General features: G+C 43.9%; 1 protein-coding gene across 1 annotated transcript; it reads left to right on the top strand.

Moving 5' to 3' along the window:
- The first annotated feature begins 6,822 nt into the window (after positions 1–6,822).
- Positions 6,823–9,173, top strand: LOC136503333 (uncharacterized). Its single transcript, XM_066498446.1, has 6 exons — positions 6,823–6,838; positions 6,976–7,340; positions 7,447–7,500; positions 8,067–8,141; positions 8,275–8,309; positions 8,787–9,173. Exons 1-6 carry the CDS (start codon positions 6,823–6,825, stop codon positions 9,016–9,018), a joined length of 777 nt encoding a protein of 258 aa, XP_066354543.1. The 3' UTR covers positions 9,019–9,173.
- The last annotated feature ends 8,697 nt before the right edge of the window (positions 9,174–17,870 follow it).

Raw genomic sequence — 17,870 nt, 5'->3', positions numbered from 1 at the left:
TGGCCCGCACTATAGTTCGCTAACGCTCCTACCTCCTAATAATGGTCATGCATTAGGGTTCTCATTAAGTTAATGCCATGCATGGTGTATGACTTTTTCTCATCTTTTATTTGTCTTGTGAAGTTGTGAACTATGAAGGACCTTGTATGGGTGTATAAACAGAAGAAGCCTACAGGTGAAGAGGGGCATTACATGAGAAAAGATTATGGGTACCACACATGGAAGTATAATAGTTCTCCTATCATCAAGACAACAAGCAAGGTAATAAGAAAGAGGGGGAGAGAAACATTTTTAAGATGCAAGGAGCGAACATGGCGAAATGTGGGTTTGTGCTATATTTAGCACAAGAACGGTTTATTTGTGCCACATACATATCAAAAATGTCTATTTTGGTTAAATCAATTTGTGCTAACACGCACTACTACAAAAATGATTTTTACGAGACACGCCACTTTTATTTTCTGAGGCGGACACAATGGTTGTGTCTCGTAAAATACCCGACTATTAACGGAGGCGGTCATTTTATTTACCGAGGCACCCAAAAGACGACTGCCTCGCAAAATCGATTTACGGAGGCGGTCGTTTTATTTATGGAGGCGGTCAGGAAGTTCTCGCCTTCGAAAATGGAATTACAGAGGTGGTAAAAAATATCCACCTCGGTAAATCATTTACGGAGGTGGACATTTGTAAGACGCTCACGTCCATAAATCAGGCCCAACCTGCTAACCATGGCAGCCCATTACTGTCTTCATGTGTATATGTATATATATATATATGCGACTTAGAGTTTCGAACCGCACACCACATGACCTTTCCCTTCACCCATAGCCGCACACCACCTCTCTCTCCTCTCTTGGCTCTCTCCTCTGGAGCACCACCTCCTCCTCTGTCTCTCTCTCTCTCTCTCACCGGTGGCTGCTCGCGTAGGGCTCTCTCTCCCTCACCGGCGGCCGCTCTTTCTCTCTCCTCTCGCACAGGGCCTTCTCCGATGGCCGCTCGCATGGAGGCTTGGCGCACGGGAGCCCTGGCGGAAGAGCGCCATGCGGGTTCCCTGTGGAGGAGCGGCGCACGGGAGCCCCGGCGGCAGCTCGGCGCGCGGGAACCCCGGAGGAGTAGCGCGGGGGACCTGTCTGCAGCGTGGGGCCTCTAGTGGCGGCATGGGCAAGGTGGCCTCCACCTGACAAGGGCGGCCCCGATGCGCGGATCCGGTGGTGGTGGGCGGCCCCGACATGCGGATCTGGTGGACGGCGGTCCCGACATGCGGTCCGGTGGAGGGCGGCCCGACTGTGGATTCGGCGGTGGAAGGCGACGCCGACGCGTGGATCCGGTGGATGGCAGCCCCGATGTGTGGATTCGGTGGACGGCGGCCCCGACGAGCGGAGGGTGGCCCCAACGAGTGGTGGCATGCACGCGCGGATCTGGCAGCAATCACTACCAAAATGGTGGAATTCTCCTAGTGTTTTTAAGTAGTAATAATAAAAAACACTAACACTAATAATAGCACATGGGAATCTCACTAGGAGGCATTTGGTAGAGAAAATTTATACTAAATTTTGAATGGCAAAACACTAGGAGAACCCCACCTCACTAGAAGAAAATTAATATTATGGTTGTGGATGATAGTGGGCTTGGCGGGCACATCGATGGGCTCAGTGGGCTCTTCGACGGGCTCACCATTTTTTATTTTTTTAATTGATTTTCACATATGAATCGATGCAGGCGGACCGTTTGCCCACACAGCCTCACAAAAGAATACTATAGTAGTGACGATTCTTTAAGCTTCCGTGAACTGTTCTAGCTTACATGGGAGGGATACTGTTATGTGGTTGCTAGGATTGAGAGGAGAGAGTCGAGGGGAGCGACGGCGGTTGGCGTGAACAGTACCCGCGGCGCTACAGTGTCCGCGGGTACTGTTCACAGCGGCGGCGGCTAGGGCTGCAAGGGCGCTGGGGGAGGCCGGCCGCGGGGCTTTGCCCACGGCTGGCAAGAGAGAAGGGATTTCCTTCTAATCTCTTGCTTGATTCTAGATTGATACATCCCCTCTCATTATATAGAGAGGTCTGACTTGACCCCTAAGCAAACGACTAATTAACCCTAATGGGCTAAGGCCCAATAGGCCCTTGACTCCTCTAACACTACACCCCACCTGGACATGCAGCTCGTCCTCGAGCTGCAATCTAACGATGACACTAACGATGCCTCTACTAGACACAAACCTAACACCTAAAAATAAGTCTTTTACATCTCGGCTTATTTTATTGACCTGAAGAAGACTACGACTCTTTATTTTTGACTCTTGAAGATACGGCGGGCACCCTCCGCTTGCTGGACCAGCACGTGTGTAGCCACCTGGATCCCATGGAGACCATCGGAACGAGAGGGGTGCACGGGTATGGCTACCTAGAATTAGTGGCAACAGCAACCAGCGGAGACGTGCTCGTGGCGGACGGTGGTGGAATGCGATGGCGCTAGGCAGTGTGTTCCCGCCGGTGACAAGGAGGAAAGCTGCTCCCATATCGCCGGTGCCGCAGAGTTGGAGTTCGCCGCCCACGGAAAAAACATCATGCTTGCGCCTGAAGACAACAGCAGGTTGGCGCGGTTGCTGGTGGCCGTCCGACCAGGCGAGGTCGTGCCCCCCCTTGCCGAGGTCGATCGCCGTCAAGGCCGCCTCATGCATCTGCCGGCGCATCTCCTGCAGTCGGTGCCGCGCTAGGAGGCCGCGTGCTGCAGCCTGTAATCGCACCGTCGCAGACTGACAATCACTCTTCTGCGCAAGCGCCACTTGCACGATTGCTGCCGCAGTGGCGATCTGATCGCCCGGCTGTGCACCTGTGAATGGAGGCACCGGCACGCCGAGGACGAGGCCCGCCGACTGCACGCCCGCAGATGAGGGCACCGATGCCGGCGGCGGGTCCTGTGCGGAGGCCGAGGGCGCCGCGCCCGTGCTGTCCAGCGAGGGCGGCGTGTAGATGGGTTTCGACAAACCGGCGATCCAAGCCGGAAGCGGTGGCAGCAGCTGCTGCTGGGACGTCGGCGGCGGGTTCGGCTGCGGCCCCAGCAGGAACCCATGAATCCCGGCCACCATCTTGCCGAGGTCAAGGACAGCCGCCGTCAACTGCTCGTTCGTCATGACGCCCACGGCGGAGGACGACGCACCCGCGGCCATCTGCAGCGGGGGCACGGTGGTGACATGATCGAACCACATGATCGAACCAGAGATCTCTGATACCAGATGTTATGTGGTTGCTAGGATTGAGAGGAGAGAGAGCTGAGGGGAGCGACGGCGGCTTACGCGCTACAGTACCGCGGGTACTGTTCACGTGGTGGTGGCGGCGGCTAGGGCTAGGGGCACAGGGGGAGGCCGGCCGCGGGGCTTCGCCCACGGCCGGCAAGAGAGAAGGGATTTCCTTCTAATCTCTTGCTTGATTCTAGATTGATACATCCCCTCTCATTATATAGAGAGGTCTGACTTGGCCCCTAAGCAAACGACTAATTAACCCTAATGGGCTAAGGCCCAATAGGCCCTTGACTCCTCTAACAGATACCCAATTGGTTTTGGAAATGGTTACAAACTCATTGTGATGACCATTTCTCCAGTACTTGTCCATTGACACAATTGCTTAAAGGCATTTGTGTTGTGAAATATTATGCCAGCAGTGGTTACCTAAAATTACTATTTGCTGAAACTGTGTTCTTCAGTAGTATGGACGAACTCTATATAGTTGATTGAATTTGCTATATAATATAGAAACAATGCAGTAAAAGGCGGTCAAAATTGAGCCAATTAAAGAATTGTTTTGTGAAATGACAATAGTGCAACCTTCATCATTATCATCGAATGATCACATGTCCAGATTATATCTTTTCAAGACTTATCCAGTATATATGTGTTGCGATCCTCCTTCTATGGCTGTTATGCCATCACTTGTCTTTTTTTCTGGAAAGCGACTTGACACCATTTATAGGACCTCAGGATAGTATACGTCCTACTAACTTTATGAGCAACTGTTTATCAATTTGCAATTGTTTTTCACTGAAACTATACCATTGAAAGTAAATGGTTGTGAGTGCAGTCTTGGCTAGTATTATCTCATATATCGGGTAGGTGAACGAACATGCGAGACTTGTTAACTACGACCTCAATTCTAAATTACTAGTTATTTGGCTTCTGTAGATAATTTTTATCATGTATCTAGATATAGTGTATATCTAGTATATAGTCAAGATGACTTATAGTAGGTATGTACGCGTCGTGCTTAGTGACAACAGGTGATATATACACCATTGTAGAGCGGAGGTAAAGCAAATTGGACAGGGTACACTTATATTGTAGGTAGATGGATATATACCACATTTTCTCATCTAAATCTTTTAATCATGCACCATCGTAGTAGAAACAATAAATTTTATCAGCAATACTAATAAACTTAGTAACAATAAGTTTCATTTCTATGAGTACACGCATTTGAGTCTATTTATATCCATTAGCACTAAAAATTAGTAACTAAAATTAGTAGTGGATCCAAACCGACTTACTAATAAACTTCTTAATTATTAGTTATGAGCTGCTAACTATTGGTTCCATTAGAGTTTGGAGTTGCTAATAGGTGCTAATATATGCACCTTCAACTTGCTATCCAACCACCTATTAACAGGTGAATCTAAATGGCCTCCTACTAAAAACTAGCTAGCTCAAAAATAGCAGCTATATTATCTATTAGCTAGCCAATTTTTAGTGCTAATGATGAATCTAAATATGCCTTAATTTAATCACGGATCCACATTACAAGAAGCCTTGTGAGTCGATCAGTTAATTTCTAGCTTATGCAGAAGACGTGGATGCGTCTGTGTGGTGGTGGCGTGAATACCGTATTCTGAGTGTGTGCGCAGCGCAGTGTGCTTTTAGTATAAATTCTTAGAAAGAGCATAAATTATTCTTAAATTAGCCTCAATAAAGGGTAATTCCACTTGTTTCCCGAACTAAATCTTCACTGATCAGTTAAAAGTTACAAGACTTTTTTTTTTTGGCGAACCACCGCAGTGTGGCGTGGCCGGTGGCCCCAAGCGCACTTCACCTGAACAGGAAATGGTGCTGTGTAGCTATGAGACTAGCCCCTAAGGGCAGTCCCAATGGTGTATTGATGATGGTTTCTATCCTCATTAAATGACTTGCCACGTATGCAAAACATTGACATGGCAACGTAATTAATGAAGAAAGAGAGTAAAAATCATAGAAATGGTTTCTTCATGAAGAAATCAGGTCTACTCTTGACCCAATGCACCAAGAAACCATGAAATCGCCATTGGGGAGAAACCACCAGTTTCTAGGGAGCTCATGTCGCACTTCCATTGGAAGAAGAAGATAGAGTTGGGAGAGAGAAAGAGAAAATAATTATTACTCATAGAAACCATGGGTTGGAAAACAGTACTTTTTTGTTGCGGTATCCTATGTTATAGAAACTAATAGTTTCTTTCATTGGGACTGCCCTAAACGTCTCATTGTTCTCTGCACTACAACCCACTACAGGTGGAGGGAAGTATCATAAGTACAAAGCAAGTCGTTTTGGATATCGACACGGTCTTTAAGAAACGACTTTGACTTCAACTTTTTACTATAAAATATTTATAAAATATCGTCAATATATACTTTTATAAAGCTATATTTCGAGATGAATTTACTTACATCACTTTCATATTTTTAAACTCAACCCAAAAGAAGTTATTTGTAGTCAAAGTTTAAAATGTTTGACTTAAGACAACCTCAAAACGACTTGCTTTAGAGAATCGGAGGGAGTATCTTTATTTGCTTGGCCCGCATCTAGAGATTATTGGACATATGCTGTCCTGATAATGCTACTTTTTAGTAGGAAGAGTACATCATCATATTGACTTTCATTTGCTACCAAAAAGCTAAGGTAAGATAATCCTTAACAAAGAATAATACTCGTCCCTTTGGCATTATCCACGCACAGGTTCTGAGTTGGAGAACACACAAGATGCCCTCTACATGCCGTAATCCATGGGTTGTTCACAAACGAGTGATGTCCGTGAGCTATGACACATCACCGTCAGTGACCTCAGTTGCTAGTGCTGTTTAATTGGACAGGGAAATAACAGAGTGCAATATATATACGTGCCGGTAATTGCTGTATGGATAGTGCTTTGTTTCGCCACTCAAATAGCGGAGGACAACGAGGACCAAATGTACCTATCTCTATCTGTGTGTAATCACCCTCAACGATGACTTCTTCGAGGTAGGTAAGTGTTGAGCTTAGACCCTGCACTCAGCCCCATTCGCGGTTTTTTTTTTTTTTTTTGACAACAGCCCCATTCGCGGTTGGTATACTGGTATCAGGTCAACTGACCGCTCGATCCGGATAGCAACAAAGTGAGCCGGTAGACATACAGAAACACGCGCACTATTGTTACATTTTGTGGTCCTCAGGTTCTGTTTTGCCTGAATTTATTTAAACATATTTTTCATATCTCACAATTCAAAACCTCTACAAATTGTTGGATTTAATTGGAATTGACCAATTTCATTTAGCAATTAATCCAAAGGTAATTTCAAGGCTAGGATTGATGCTAGGTGAAATTCATGATGTGTTAGTAGCCATTGGAGGGATGATTTAAGGTGGGTTAGGGGTTGATTAGTGAGTTACTAGTAACGAACAACTACTAGTAATAAATAGGGAGAATTGCATTCTTGCCCTTGTCCAGTACTTTAATTGTGATTTTGCCCCTTTTTTTAACTTTGTGATTTTACCCTCGTTTTTTTCAAACGAAGCTCCCGTCTACCCCCGTTTTGTAACACCGTCTAAAATGCTTGGATTAAATGGTAAAAAAAAAGAAAAAGAAAAGACACCTATATGAAAAGACAATGATACCCCTCAGTCCCTTTCTCCTTTCTCATCCGTTCGCTCGACCCATTCCGACGAGAAGTCGCGGCCCGCACATGGTTTCGCGGCCTGGCAGAGGCGCAGCTGCCGGCGGCGGCGCAGCTCCTCCTCCCTCCTTCCCCCTCCCCCGGCGTGGCTCATCCTCCCTCCTTCCTGCTCCCCCCGGCGCGTCTCCTCCTCCCTCCGCCACACTCCGGCGCTCGCTCGTCCCAGCGTTGCCGGCTAGGGTTGCGCGAGCTCCCCTCCACGCGAGCGCGAGCTTCCTCCGGCGAGCTCCTCTCCAGGCGGCTTCCTCCGGCGAGCGCGAGGCGCTCTCCACCCCAGGCGCCGTCGGTAGCGTCCGCGGAGGCAGAGGCGTACACGGAACCTGAGTTGGTGTTGCTCGAGGCCCTCCTCGGCGTCCTAGGCCGCGGCCGCGCTGTCGCACCGCGCCAGCTCCAGGCAAGAGACTCGCGATTCACTAGACCTCTGCCGAGCGCACCACGTGCTTGCTGACATGCAAGTGGGCGTGTCACTGGAGGCTGACGCCTTTTTGTGGTGGTTGCAGGAAGTGGAGAGCGCCGTGCAGGCTCTCGAGGCCCTGGGAGGCGTTCCTGATCCGGTGCGATTATAATCTAATCAGCTTACCCGTGATAGTGGTTAATTAGTGAAGTCAACTGTCAAAGATTAATGCTTCAGGTGTCAATTATCAAATGGGTTAGCTTAAATCTTCCATATTTAAGTTGAAGCCGACTGTACAGAGAAATTCTAGTGAGGTTTGAACTTTGAACTAGCAGGTTTACAGCCTTAACAGCAATAATATGCTGGAGCCGAAGCTTCCTACTTTGGAGATTGTTTAGAGCTTCGTATGATTTATCCTTGCACAGAATAAATCAGTTAACAACATGTAATTAATATTACAGACTCCACAAGTTTAACTGAATGACACTATTGTTCCTTTTGGTAGAATTGGTATGATGTGACAATGAATATCTGGAACAGCTAAGCTCTAATTCTGGTGAGGTATTGCATTGATTTAGAATTCAAGATAAGTGACTCAGGGAGTTTTTAGTTTAGGAAAAAATAAACTCAAAACTCTGTTACCATATGTGCACCCAACAAAGCTCAAAATGTTCTACTTGAAACTAGAGGAAAGCTTGCCTTCTTAGCTTTATTGTTTCTCTGTAGAGGAGTTCTAGTTTAATCGAAGGTAGCTGGCAGCTCATCTTCACTACGAGACCAGGGACAGCATCACCCATTCAGGTGGAGTAAATCAAAACGCTTTTGTTTGAAAATACATGCTCCATTTACTATCTGTATATGTATTCTATCATCTTTGGATTGTGAAAGCTCTAGATGGATGACTAAATCTATTGTTGGTTCACATTTCATGAAGAGGACGTTTGTTGGAGTTGACTCCTTCATGCAGAGGTCAGTTTCAGAATGAACTCAAACAGTAAAGTGATAGTGTGATACTTTAGTGTGTTTATTAGCACTGGACATCTCACATGACTAATAGTCTCACCCTCAATGCAACAGGCAACATATGGTAAGTTTGTAGAGCCTTCAAGAATCAATGTTTATTGCCCCATGTTTATTTGTGTTTCCTGTCAATGATAGTTTGCATTTGTGCAAGACCATCTTATCTTAATGAAGAAAAAACAGAAGTCCTTACTCTACTCCTCTAGCATGCGTGATCTATAATTGTTGAAGCAGTTTGCCTTCTACCTGAAGGAAACATTATGCTATACTTACTTTTGTAAGTGCAAACATATAAATAAGCTGTGCACATACAGGGAGGGAAACGAACGTTTTGCAGTAAGACAGGGTGTACAAGGTTGTACAAATTATTGTGCGTAAGTGCATTTTGGTTTCCAGTTCTGACTCAGCTTTGAATTGCACTTGCAGCAAAAAAGAGAGTGGCAACACCTTTACCGTGTCCATGAAAGAAGGAGCTATTCAAGTTGGTGGTTTACAGTTTCCCTTGGATCCCCGGCCACCCACGGAGCTCCGTCCCCGCCCGCTGTGCAGTTTCTGCCAGCGCCGCTGTTTGTTCAGGCCAGCAGAGCAGCCAGCTAACGAGTTCAGCAGAGCCTTGTGTTTGATTGGAGTAGCTCTGTTCTTTGCCAAATTTCTCTGAATTTTGCATGTAAAAATTTTAGTCGACCCTAATCAAATTTGTTCTTGGTATATAACTCTACTAGTTTGGTTCAAGGGCAGAGATCGAGGAGCCACCACGGGGCCGACCTGCCGGCTCGTGCACACGGCTCGTTACATCTGTCATCATTATGAACGTTTTGGTCCCAAAATTTTGAATATTTATCAATATTAAATCTGAGTTCAAATAATTGTAAGTTGTGCCAAATATGTTTGACCAAATTTAATCAATTGTCAGCATATAATAAAAAAGTCTAATTCCAAATCAGGGTAAAATCGTAATTAGGCATAACAAACAGGGGCAAAATCGCATAGGCATTCATGTCCTTTTGTACAAAGTTTAACACCGTTAGGGGTGGATGACGGAGAAGGGGCAAACTGGTGCTTCGTGAACGGCACAGTAGGGGTAAATTCACAAAGTCAAAAAAATATGGGCAAAATCACAATTTTGATACAAAACAAGGGTACAAACGCAAGAGCCCCTAATAAATATGGTCTTCATGCACTACCGGACTCAGTGGCTTTGCCGAGTGCCAATTTGCACTCGATAAAGGCTTTGCCGAGTGCTGCACTCGGCAAAGACCACTCGGCAAAAAATGGGTCGGCAAAAGCGTCTTTGCCGAGTGTCTTTTGTTGGGCACTCGGCAAAGCCTTTACCGAGTGCCCGACACTTGGTAAAGTTGGAACCGAAAAAAACCCAAAAAAATGGGAAAAACCCCGAAAAAAATGGCAAAGTTGTCGAGTGCCCCCACCGGCATTTTTCGCATAAAATTTGCAGCTACGAGGCCGGTGAGATTCGAACTAGCGACCTTTCCCTCACGCCTCCCCCCCTCTAACCACTGCACCACAGTGCCACCTATGTTTAGATTCCGTTTTGGTTCCCCACATATTATACTAAACCGAGTGTAAATTGCTTGTTTGAGGCCTTAACGAATTCAAATAAAAAAGTTGTAAACTATAAAGTTTCATAACTTTTCGAGATCTACACTTTTAGTTTAGGAAGTTTTTCCATCCGAGGTCGTTTCCAAAATTTAAATTTCAAAATTTTGAAATTCAAACGCAGTTTTGCATGACAAGATGATTTTAAATCAAAAAGTTGCCAGCTACAATGTTTCATAACTTTTCGAGATCTACAAAGTTTATTTTGGTTGTTTTTCCATCCGAGGTCGTTTGAAAAGTTCAAATTTTAAAATTTTGAAATTCAAACGCAGTTTTGCATGACAAGATGATTTCAAATCAAAAAGTTGTCAAGTACAAAGTTTCATAACTTTTTGAGATCTACAAAGTTTATTTTGGTTGTTTGGTCATCTGTTCATCTGACATAGTTGTTCTAACATTGTTCACAAATCTTATATATCAACTTGGCATAGTTGTTCTAAATCACACTACCAGAGAGATATGTTAGATTTGTGAACAAATTTACTTTCACTTTGTCATATGAAGAAAATACCAAAACAAACATTGTACATCTTGATGAGTTATACAACTTTGTAGTTGAAAACTTTTTCATTTGAATTAATTTACTGCTTCAAAATGTGCTTTGAATTTTTCTTTGCCTAGTGTAAAAAAAACACTTGGCAAAGTGCTTCTTTGCCGAATGTAAAAAAAACACTCGACAAAGAAGCTTCTTTGCCGAGTGTAAACAAAACACTCGGCAAAGAGCTTCTTTGCCAAGTGTAAAAAAAAACACTCAGCAAAAAAACTTCTTTGCCGAGTGTCAAAAAAACACACTCGGCAAAAGAGCTTCTTTGCCAAGTGTCAAAAAAACACACTCGGCAAAAGAGCTTCTTTGCCGAGTGTTTTTTTTATCGAGTGTTTTTTTTTTGCACTCGGTAAAGAAGCTCTTTGCCGAGTGCCTGAAAAAAAACACTCGACAATCCACTTGGCACTCGGCACTCGGCAAAGAGCTAGTCTCTGGTAGTGATGGTCATCATTATCAACCAGGTTGATTATTGGGTTACGTATATAACGGAAAATTGATTTGTCGGTTATAGAGGTCTCCAGTTCACGACTTTTCTGCTTTCTTCGCCATCGCATCCTCTGTCCGATTTGTTTCAATTCATCCATATATAACTCGTCTGGCTCCCGGCTGTAGAACAAGCGAGAGAAGATACGTTCTGTTTTCCTGTGCGTTGCAGGGCTCCAAATCAAGCATGTCTGCATGAGGCATCCTTGCACATAGGAGTACTGTGCGCCAGGCATAGGATGAACACCCAGTTCGCTAGGCCATGAAGCCATGCAGCCCACTTCATGTCGTGTCACTTCCTCACTGAGAAGAGTCGTCACCTACATCGTCCGCCCTCACTAGCCGCGCGAGCTCGCAGCCCCGGCCCAGCCGGCACCGCTACCCAAACCTATCGCGTCACTGAATGGTGCTCGCGCCATGTGCACACACTGAAGCCGGCGAGGTGAAGAGGGTGAAGGCACACAGCATGAGCCCACGGGAGGAGGAAGACTAACGGCGTATTTGGTGCCCAGACACCGCACGCCAGGCTAACAATGAGTCAGCGGCGAATCCAGGAAATATTTTAGGGGGGACTGAACAACACTGCTGCTCGATCTTAAGTCTCAGCCCCCCTACACTATAGAACTTTGCTTAAAAATTCATATGGACTCTACAGTAATTTGCACTGATTCGGTTTGGGTAGGGGGGGCTTGAGCCCCCCCCCCCCGCCCCACCGCTAGATCCGCCCCTGCAATGAGTGATCGCAAACTTTTGGCACCGGGAAAAAAAACCACCTCCACACGCGTAAAGTTACATGCGCGTATTATCGCCTTAATCTAGAGGTGGAAAGACGCGGAGAAGAAAAAAATGTAGGACAGGGTTCCTGATACAAATATACAAGGGAGAAATAAAGTATAAAAGTGGTTAGTGTGATTTAGAAATAGTTTAAGATTCCTGACGTAAAATTACATTCTATCTTTTAGGCGCGAGATTTTGGAAATTATTGGAGTTGTAGCTTTTTTATGTCTCCCAATATATTGTGCAAAGGTTGAAAAACCTGTTTTTGGGAGTGTTTTTAGATACTGTTGGAGATGCTCTTATACTCTAAAATATTTAAAAATTTTATATGAATAAAACACGCAAAATAAATCATTGTATTTTATCAAGTATTTAAAATAACAATAAATTCCATTGAAGTTACTATTCTTTTATAACCAGATGTTGCAACACAAAATAAAATAATATGTAAATGTATGGTTTTTTATATAAAATAGTTTGTGGGAATTTTTTTCTTATTTTTTCTCATATTAATGCATACATTAATCCTTCGACATATAATAAATAATGTGTTCCAAAATACTAAGTTAGCAAGTCATCAAATCTTGCGTCCAATTTTCTAATGCACCAACTATTTTCGGTGAATTTATTATTAGATTAACATTGAATTCAATCCAAATAATTTAAATTCCTAGATTTAAAACAAATAGCAAATCATTTTTAAACCCTAAACATGCTCCGGGCCACCTATTTTCTTGTTCTCCTTTGTCTATGTGCTCAGGCCCATGACCTGTTTCAGCCCCTTAGGCCATAGGTAGCAGCCCACATCGTTGCCTCCACTCTAGCGCAACCCATTTGTCCAACGAAACAACGAAAAATCACAATTACACCCAACCTCCCGGGATCGAAGCTGTGAGACCTGAAGAATATAGACCAGCAGCCCATTTGGCCAAAGAAAATTTGTACCTATCCCTCAGCCTATAGGCAACAGTCCAGATCGTTGCCTCCTAGGCGCAACACATTTGGCCCAACAAAAAAATCATAATTCGAATGCAAAATAGTCTCATTTGGATTTGTATGTTGGTATCTAATATGGTGCTGTATGATGGCATATTATATGGACCTCGTTTGTTGCCATTAATATAACATGTGTGATATTGATTTTTGTTTATATGGATTGTTGGCTGAAATGCTGTCAATTTTTTTCTAAAAATTGTTGAGCTTTGCACTGATTGAATTGTCTAACTCTGTATTAAAATTGCCAAATTATTGATCTGAAAATAGAGATAAAAATAGAAATATCAAAATAAAATAGTGGTAAAAACGCATGGACAAACTTGTTCTTTTGTCTAAAAGTTAACAGCGTTAAGTGCACATCACAGAACAGGGGGTAAAGTCTCCCTTCGTTTTGAAATTCTAGGAGTAAAATCACAAAGTTAAAAAAGAGAGGCAAACCACCATTTTACTTCAAAATCGGGGTATAAATGCTTAAGTGCCCCTTTAGGATTAGTCTTCATGTTATCATCCTCATCTTCCTTTTTTGTTACTGTGGTGATTCTTTTGCCTATCAGTTAGATTGGTTAGGCGTTATAAGATAGGGACTTAACACTAATAAAATTTTATTATGCTTTTCTCTATAATTTTAGTATTTTCGTTTTAAGTTTTTGTTGACACAAAAATGTGGCGATGTGATCAACACACAGCAAGCCAAAAGATCTAAGTGGAACGAGACCAGAGATCTGTTTGGCTTCAACACAGAACAAGTCAATTCTGAAAACCCAACGACGTGCCAGTCAATTTGACCTGCAATTGACAAGGAGAGAAACTCTTATCAGTAGTTTAAGGTGGAACATGTCGGTGTTGCACCAAACAGTTCCAAATGTACGACTAGATAGCCGATTCAATGAGGCTATCAACTAAATAGTCAATATCCAGCATATTCACGAAATAAAGATCTTTAAATCAAGTATTATCGGCTAATATTAAATGATAATGATACGAATCAAAATAATCGATGCTCATGGAACATCATAGAGTATCATCGGCTAAATGGAACAAGATCGATATAAAGCGTCGAGCCGATAAGTTTGATAAAAAGAGTATAACATGCAAACAAATCGATTGTCTAATATAAATCAATCTACAAACAGTTTTGAGTCTAATCTATTATCATCAACAGTGATGATCGATCGGATCGATGCAGCTATGATAATGATAATAAACTACAGCCAAAGAATCTATAAAACCATCTATATGTTGATAGATTCACGAAAACATGCTATATGCATAAGAGTATAGGCAAATCAGCTAAAATAGCCGATGCAGTCATAATAAACAAACAAAGTACATATCTTGATCATGAACAAGACCACTAGTCGATAATTTCTAATCTAAAGTCTTACCAGTGAGGTTTGACCGGATCGATGCAGCTATGATAGTGTCATTAGATTAGATCTCATTAACTAGTGAGTTTATTCAAGATTGAAACATGTCTTTAGATGCATACTATGTTTGACTGGAATAGAGATAGAACAACCGATCTAGTGAAATTAAGCCATCAGTTATAAGATTTGAAGCGTGACCAGATCAAAGGACGACCAATTAAGATGGTATGATGCCGATCTACCTCTATCTCAATCGGGTGACTTTGTTATAATTAATAAAACATTAATTATAGCAAGATCGATAACTAGCGAATCAACCAAAAACAGCAAGGAAAGTCTTACCAATCTTAGCAGATTCGATAACCGGTGATATTGTATTAAACAACAAGTTATTTAACACAAGATCGATAACTTTGATCTATATTATGATTCGTTAGAGATCAATCAGCTGATGCAGCCTTACAAACTATGATACAGATCGATAACTAACTTATATTATGGCTCATAAAAGATCAATCAGCTGATGCAGCTTTACAAGCACAATACAAGTCGTAACAGTACTCAAAGCAAGCTGGAGGTTGATGTCGATACGGGACCCACCGGATACCCCATAATGCAGGGAGAAGATCTAGTCTAACTAGGATTTCTTTCCCTACAAACTTAGTAGTAGTATTATTCTGTAATCCTACTAAGAATCTTATTATAAATCAACTAGGACTCTGGCCTCCTAACTATATAAAGGAGGGCAGAGTTCCTAGAGAGGGGACTTGAACAACACAACACTTTACAATCAATCCAACACAAAGGATAACGCTGACTGGACGTAGGGCTATTACTCGATCAAAGATCGAGGGTCCGAACCAGGATAAAACGACTGTCTCTTGTGTTAACCGTCGAGTTCCGCATACGCTGAAGCCCGAACATACTGCCCCGGATACCCCCGTGGCAGGCTATCGGTGGTGAAACATCGACAGCTAGCGCGCTAGGTAGGGGCTTTCGGCGACTTTGCATCCGAGAGCTCGATGGACCTCGACAACATGATCTTCTCGACGGGATCAACCTTCATCTTCGGTTCATGGATCTATGAGGCAGGTGACAATGGCAAGCTCCAAAGCCATCTCCTCGAAAATTTGGATCACCATGAAGACCATTCTATTTTGGCGACTACGACAGATCAACTTGCTGGAAGATTCGCGCAGCTCGCGATGTCCGATCCAACTCAGATTTTGCGACTTTGCGCATCCGACTCAAACTCAGGTTCCACATCTGAAATAGAGTCTTACCTGAGTTCTTCTGAGAAACCGAGTTCTTTTCCGATGGGGCTTAAGAATGCGGCCTTGGCCTATCAAGAATACAACTCGGAGTACACTCAGAGTCTTTTCAAGAAGTTGGGTCCTTTTTTGTTTGGACTCCACAACATGGCAACGTCTTATCAAACATGGCCCGAAGGATTCCTCGATTCGGTGCTTAGAATGCCACTGAAAGGAGCCTAGGAAGGTCTCGTGTTAACTATAACATCTCAAGACTACATCGTCCACTAGCCAGATTTCGTTCCTAAGGATAGCGGCACCCAACTAGTCGACAATACGACAACAGCAATTCTACCCTACCAAGAAGGAGACTCAATCTACGACCTTAAAGCCTCTACTAAAGTTATCAACTATTTCGACAGTGTGGAAACCGATGCCGGTAGCGGAGCAATTCACGCATGAGAAGTATTCATGGTTCGCCATCCTCGATCACCATTGGTCCCCGCAGAAGCGCCCGATGTTAGGTCATCGGATGAATCTGAGTCCAACATATCACCCTTTACCTGGGGGCACGATGGTGAGACCGAGAGTTAGAGGCAAGCCAGAGAGAGAAAGAACAAATTGAAACAAGGACGTCAACGCCATGCTAGGCAGCGCAAGGAAGCTTGGATCAGATATGAGTCAGATCTAGCCGAGTACAATAGAAGAAAATTAGAGCGAGAGGTCAAAGAAGGACGAGCGGCGAATACACCCTGCGATAAGATCTGAGAAGCACTAGAAGAACTCAGGGCGACTTCACATCCCAATGAAAAATAAGAACAGCTCTGGGACTTTCTCCGATCAACAGTCCTAAGGACGCACGATGGAAGGACCCGCTCAAGACTACCTGTCAGGTCAACATCTCATGAGCAGGAAGATCAAAATCAAAGGAAGTCCGCTTTCAAGAGACTTGGACCAAGTGGAAGTCACAACAGAGAAAGTAGAAAAAAACCATAGTCAAAACGACTGAGTCGAACAACCAAGAAAGGTCAGAAGCAAAGCACCTACTCGGATAGCCACGCGAAACTACTCTCACCAAGACAACAGTTGGCAAGAAGGGGGTGCTGAATCAGAATACATAGAAGCCAGAAAGCATGATAGATTCCCCTATTTTGCAAACAGACTTGCTTCAATACGACTGCCTCACAAGTTCAAGCCGTCCAACCACTCCAAGTATGATGGCAAGACCGAACCAAGGCAGTGGCTCAAGATTTACTCGCAATCGATTGAATTGGCCAGAGGAGACGATGATATCAAGACCTTGTTCTTTCCCATGGCCCTAGAAACCATGCCCCTTCAATGGTTTGACAAATTGAATCCAGGATCAATCAGAAATTGGGAGGACTTGCAAAGAGCTTTCTGTGAAAATTTTGTGGGTATCATTACACACCCAATCACCCACGCAGAGTTAAAAGGACTTAAGCAGAAAGGAGGTGAAAGTCTCAGAAATTACTATCGACGATTTGGCGAACTATGAGCTCAAGTACATTGTAACACCTCGGGTGTTTTAAAACCCTAAAACAGGGCATGTCATCATATGCATTACAAATCATTTGATCTTAGTGAAAAATTTTATGTGCATTCACTAAAACAAATTTACCTTTATGTTGTATGTGTTGAATTGTGTTGTTTGAATCAAGTTCAAAGTTTTGCTTGGATTTGAATTTTCAAAAAAAACCCTAATTTCAGCATTTAAGTTTGCCCTGGAAAACCCATTTCAAAATCTAAGCACATTTTGGGGGTTGAGCCTAAAAGCTAGAGCTTGTTGAGTTCTACAAAGTTGGTTTTTGGAGCTTTCAAAGTTGTTTTATAAAATTTGAAGTAATTTGAAAAGGCGTAATTCCTTAAATGTCCCCTTTTTGAATTCAAATTTGCATTTCAAAAATGTAGACTGAATTAGGGGGTTTGTGCCCGGTTGATTGACCATCTTGCTTCGGCTTTGCCACGATGCCGTGGTGCTTTGTGCCCGGTTGATTGACCATTTTGTCCACCGCAGTCGCCGGAACACCGCCATCTATGACTGTTGCTCCGCCGTGGCTGCTGTGCACGTCGACCCACCTCTCCGTTGCTCTCCCGGTCCTGCTCCTTGCTCTATCGTGTTCGGGGTGAGCTACTGAACCTTCCTGTGTTGTTTGTTTAACCGCTACTAGTCCTGTTTCACCAGAGTCGCGCAGCTGCGCTGTCGTGGCTGCCATGGCCGGTGTCGTGCTCGGTCCTAGCCGTGTTTGGTCTCGTTTGTGCCACCAATAGACGCGTAGGGATATAGGGGACGTGGTGGTACCTTGGCCGTCGACGGTGATCACACCGGCGGCGAGAAATCATAGGTCAAAGCCGCTGTCGTCGTGGTCAGCGTGGGAGGTCGGGGATGACAGGTGGGGTCAAGGTGTTAGTGGCGGTTTGATTTGAAAATGGAATTTTTCTTTTTCAGAAATGAATGAAT

This window comes from Miscanthus floridulus, chromosome 14 (assembly GCF_019320115.1).
Source record: "Miscanthus floridulus cultivar M001 chromosome 14, ASM1932011v1, whole genome shotgun sequence".
NCBI lineage: Eukaryota > Viridiplantae > Streptophyta > Magnoliopsida > Poales > Poaceae > Miscanthus > Miscanthus floridulus.
This window is presented reverse-complemented; position numbering and strand designations above follow the sequence as displayed.

Bases quoted from the DNA above. Each gene is read 5' to 3' on its own strand.
- LOC136503333 (XM_066498446.1), top strand. The intron at 7,341-7,446 runs GCAAGAGACTCG...TGGTGGTTGCAG, and splicing joins TCGCACCGCGCCAGCTCCAG to GAAGTGGAGAGCGCCGTGCA. The intron at 8,310-8,786 runs GTCAGTTTCAGA...TTGCACTTGCAG, and splicing joins GTTGACTCCTTCATGCAGAG to CAAAAAAGAGAGTGGCAACA.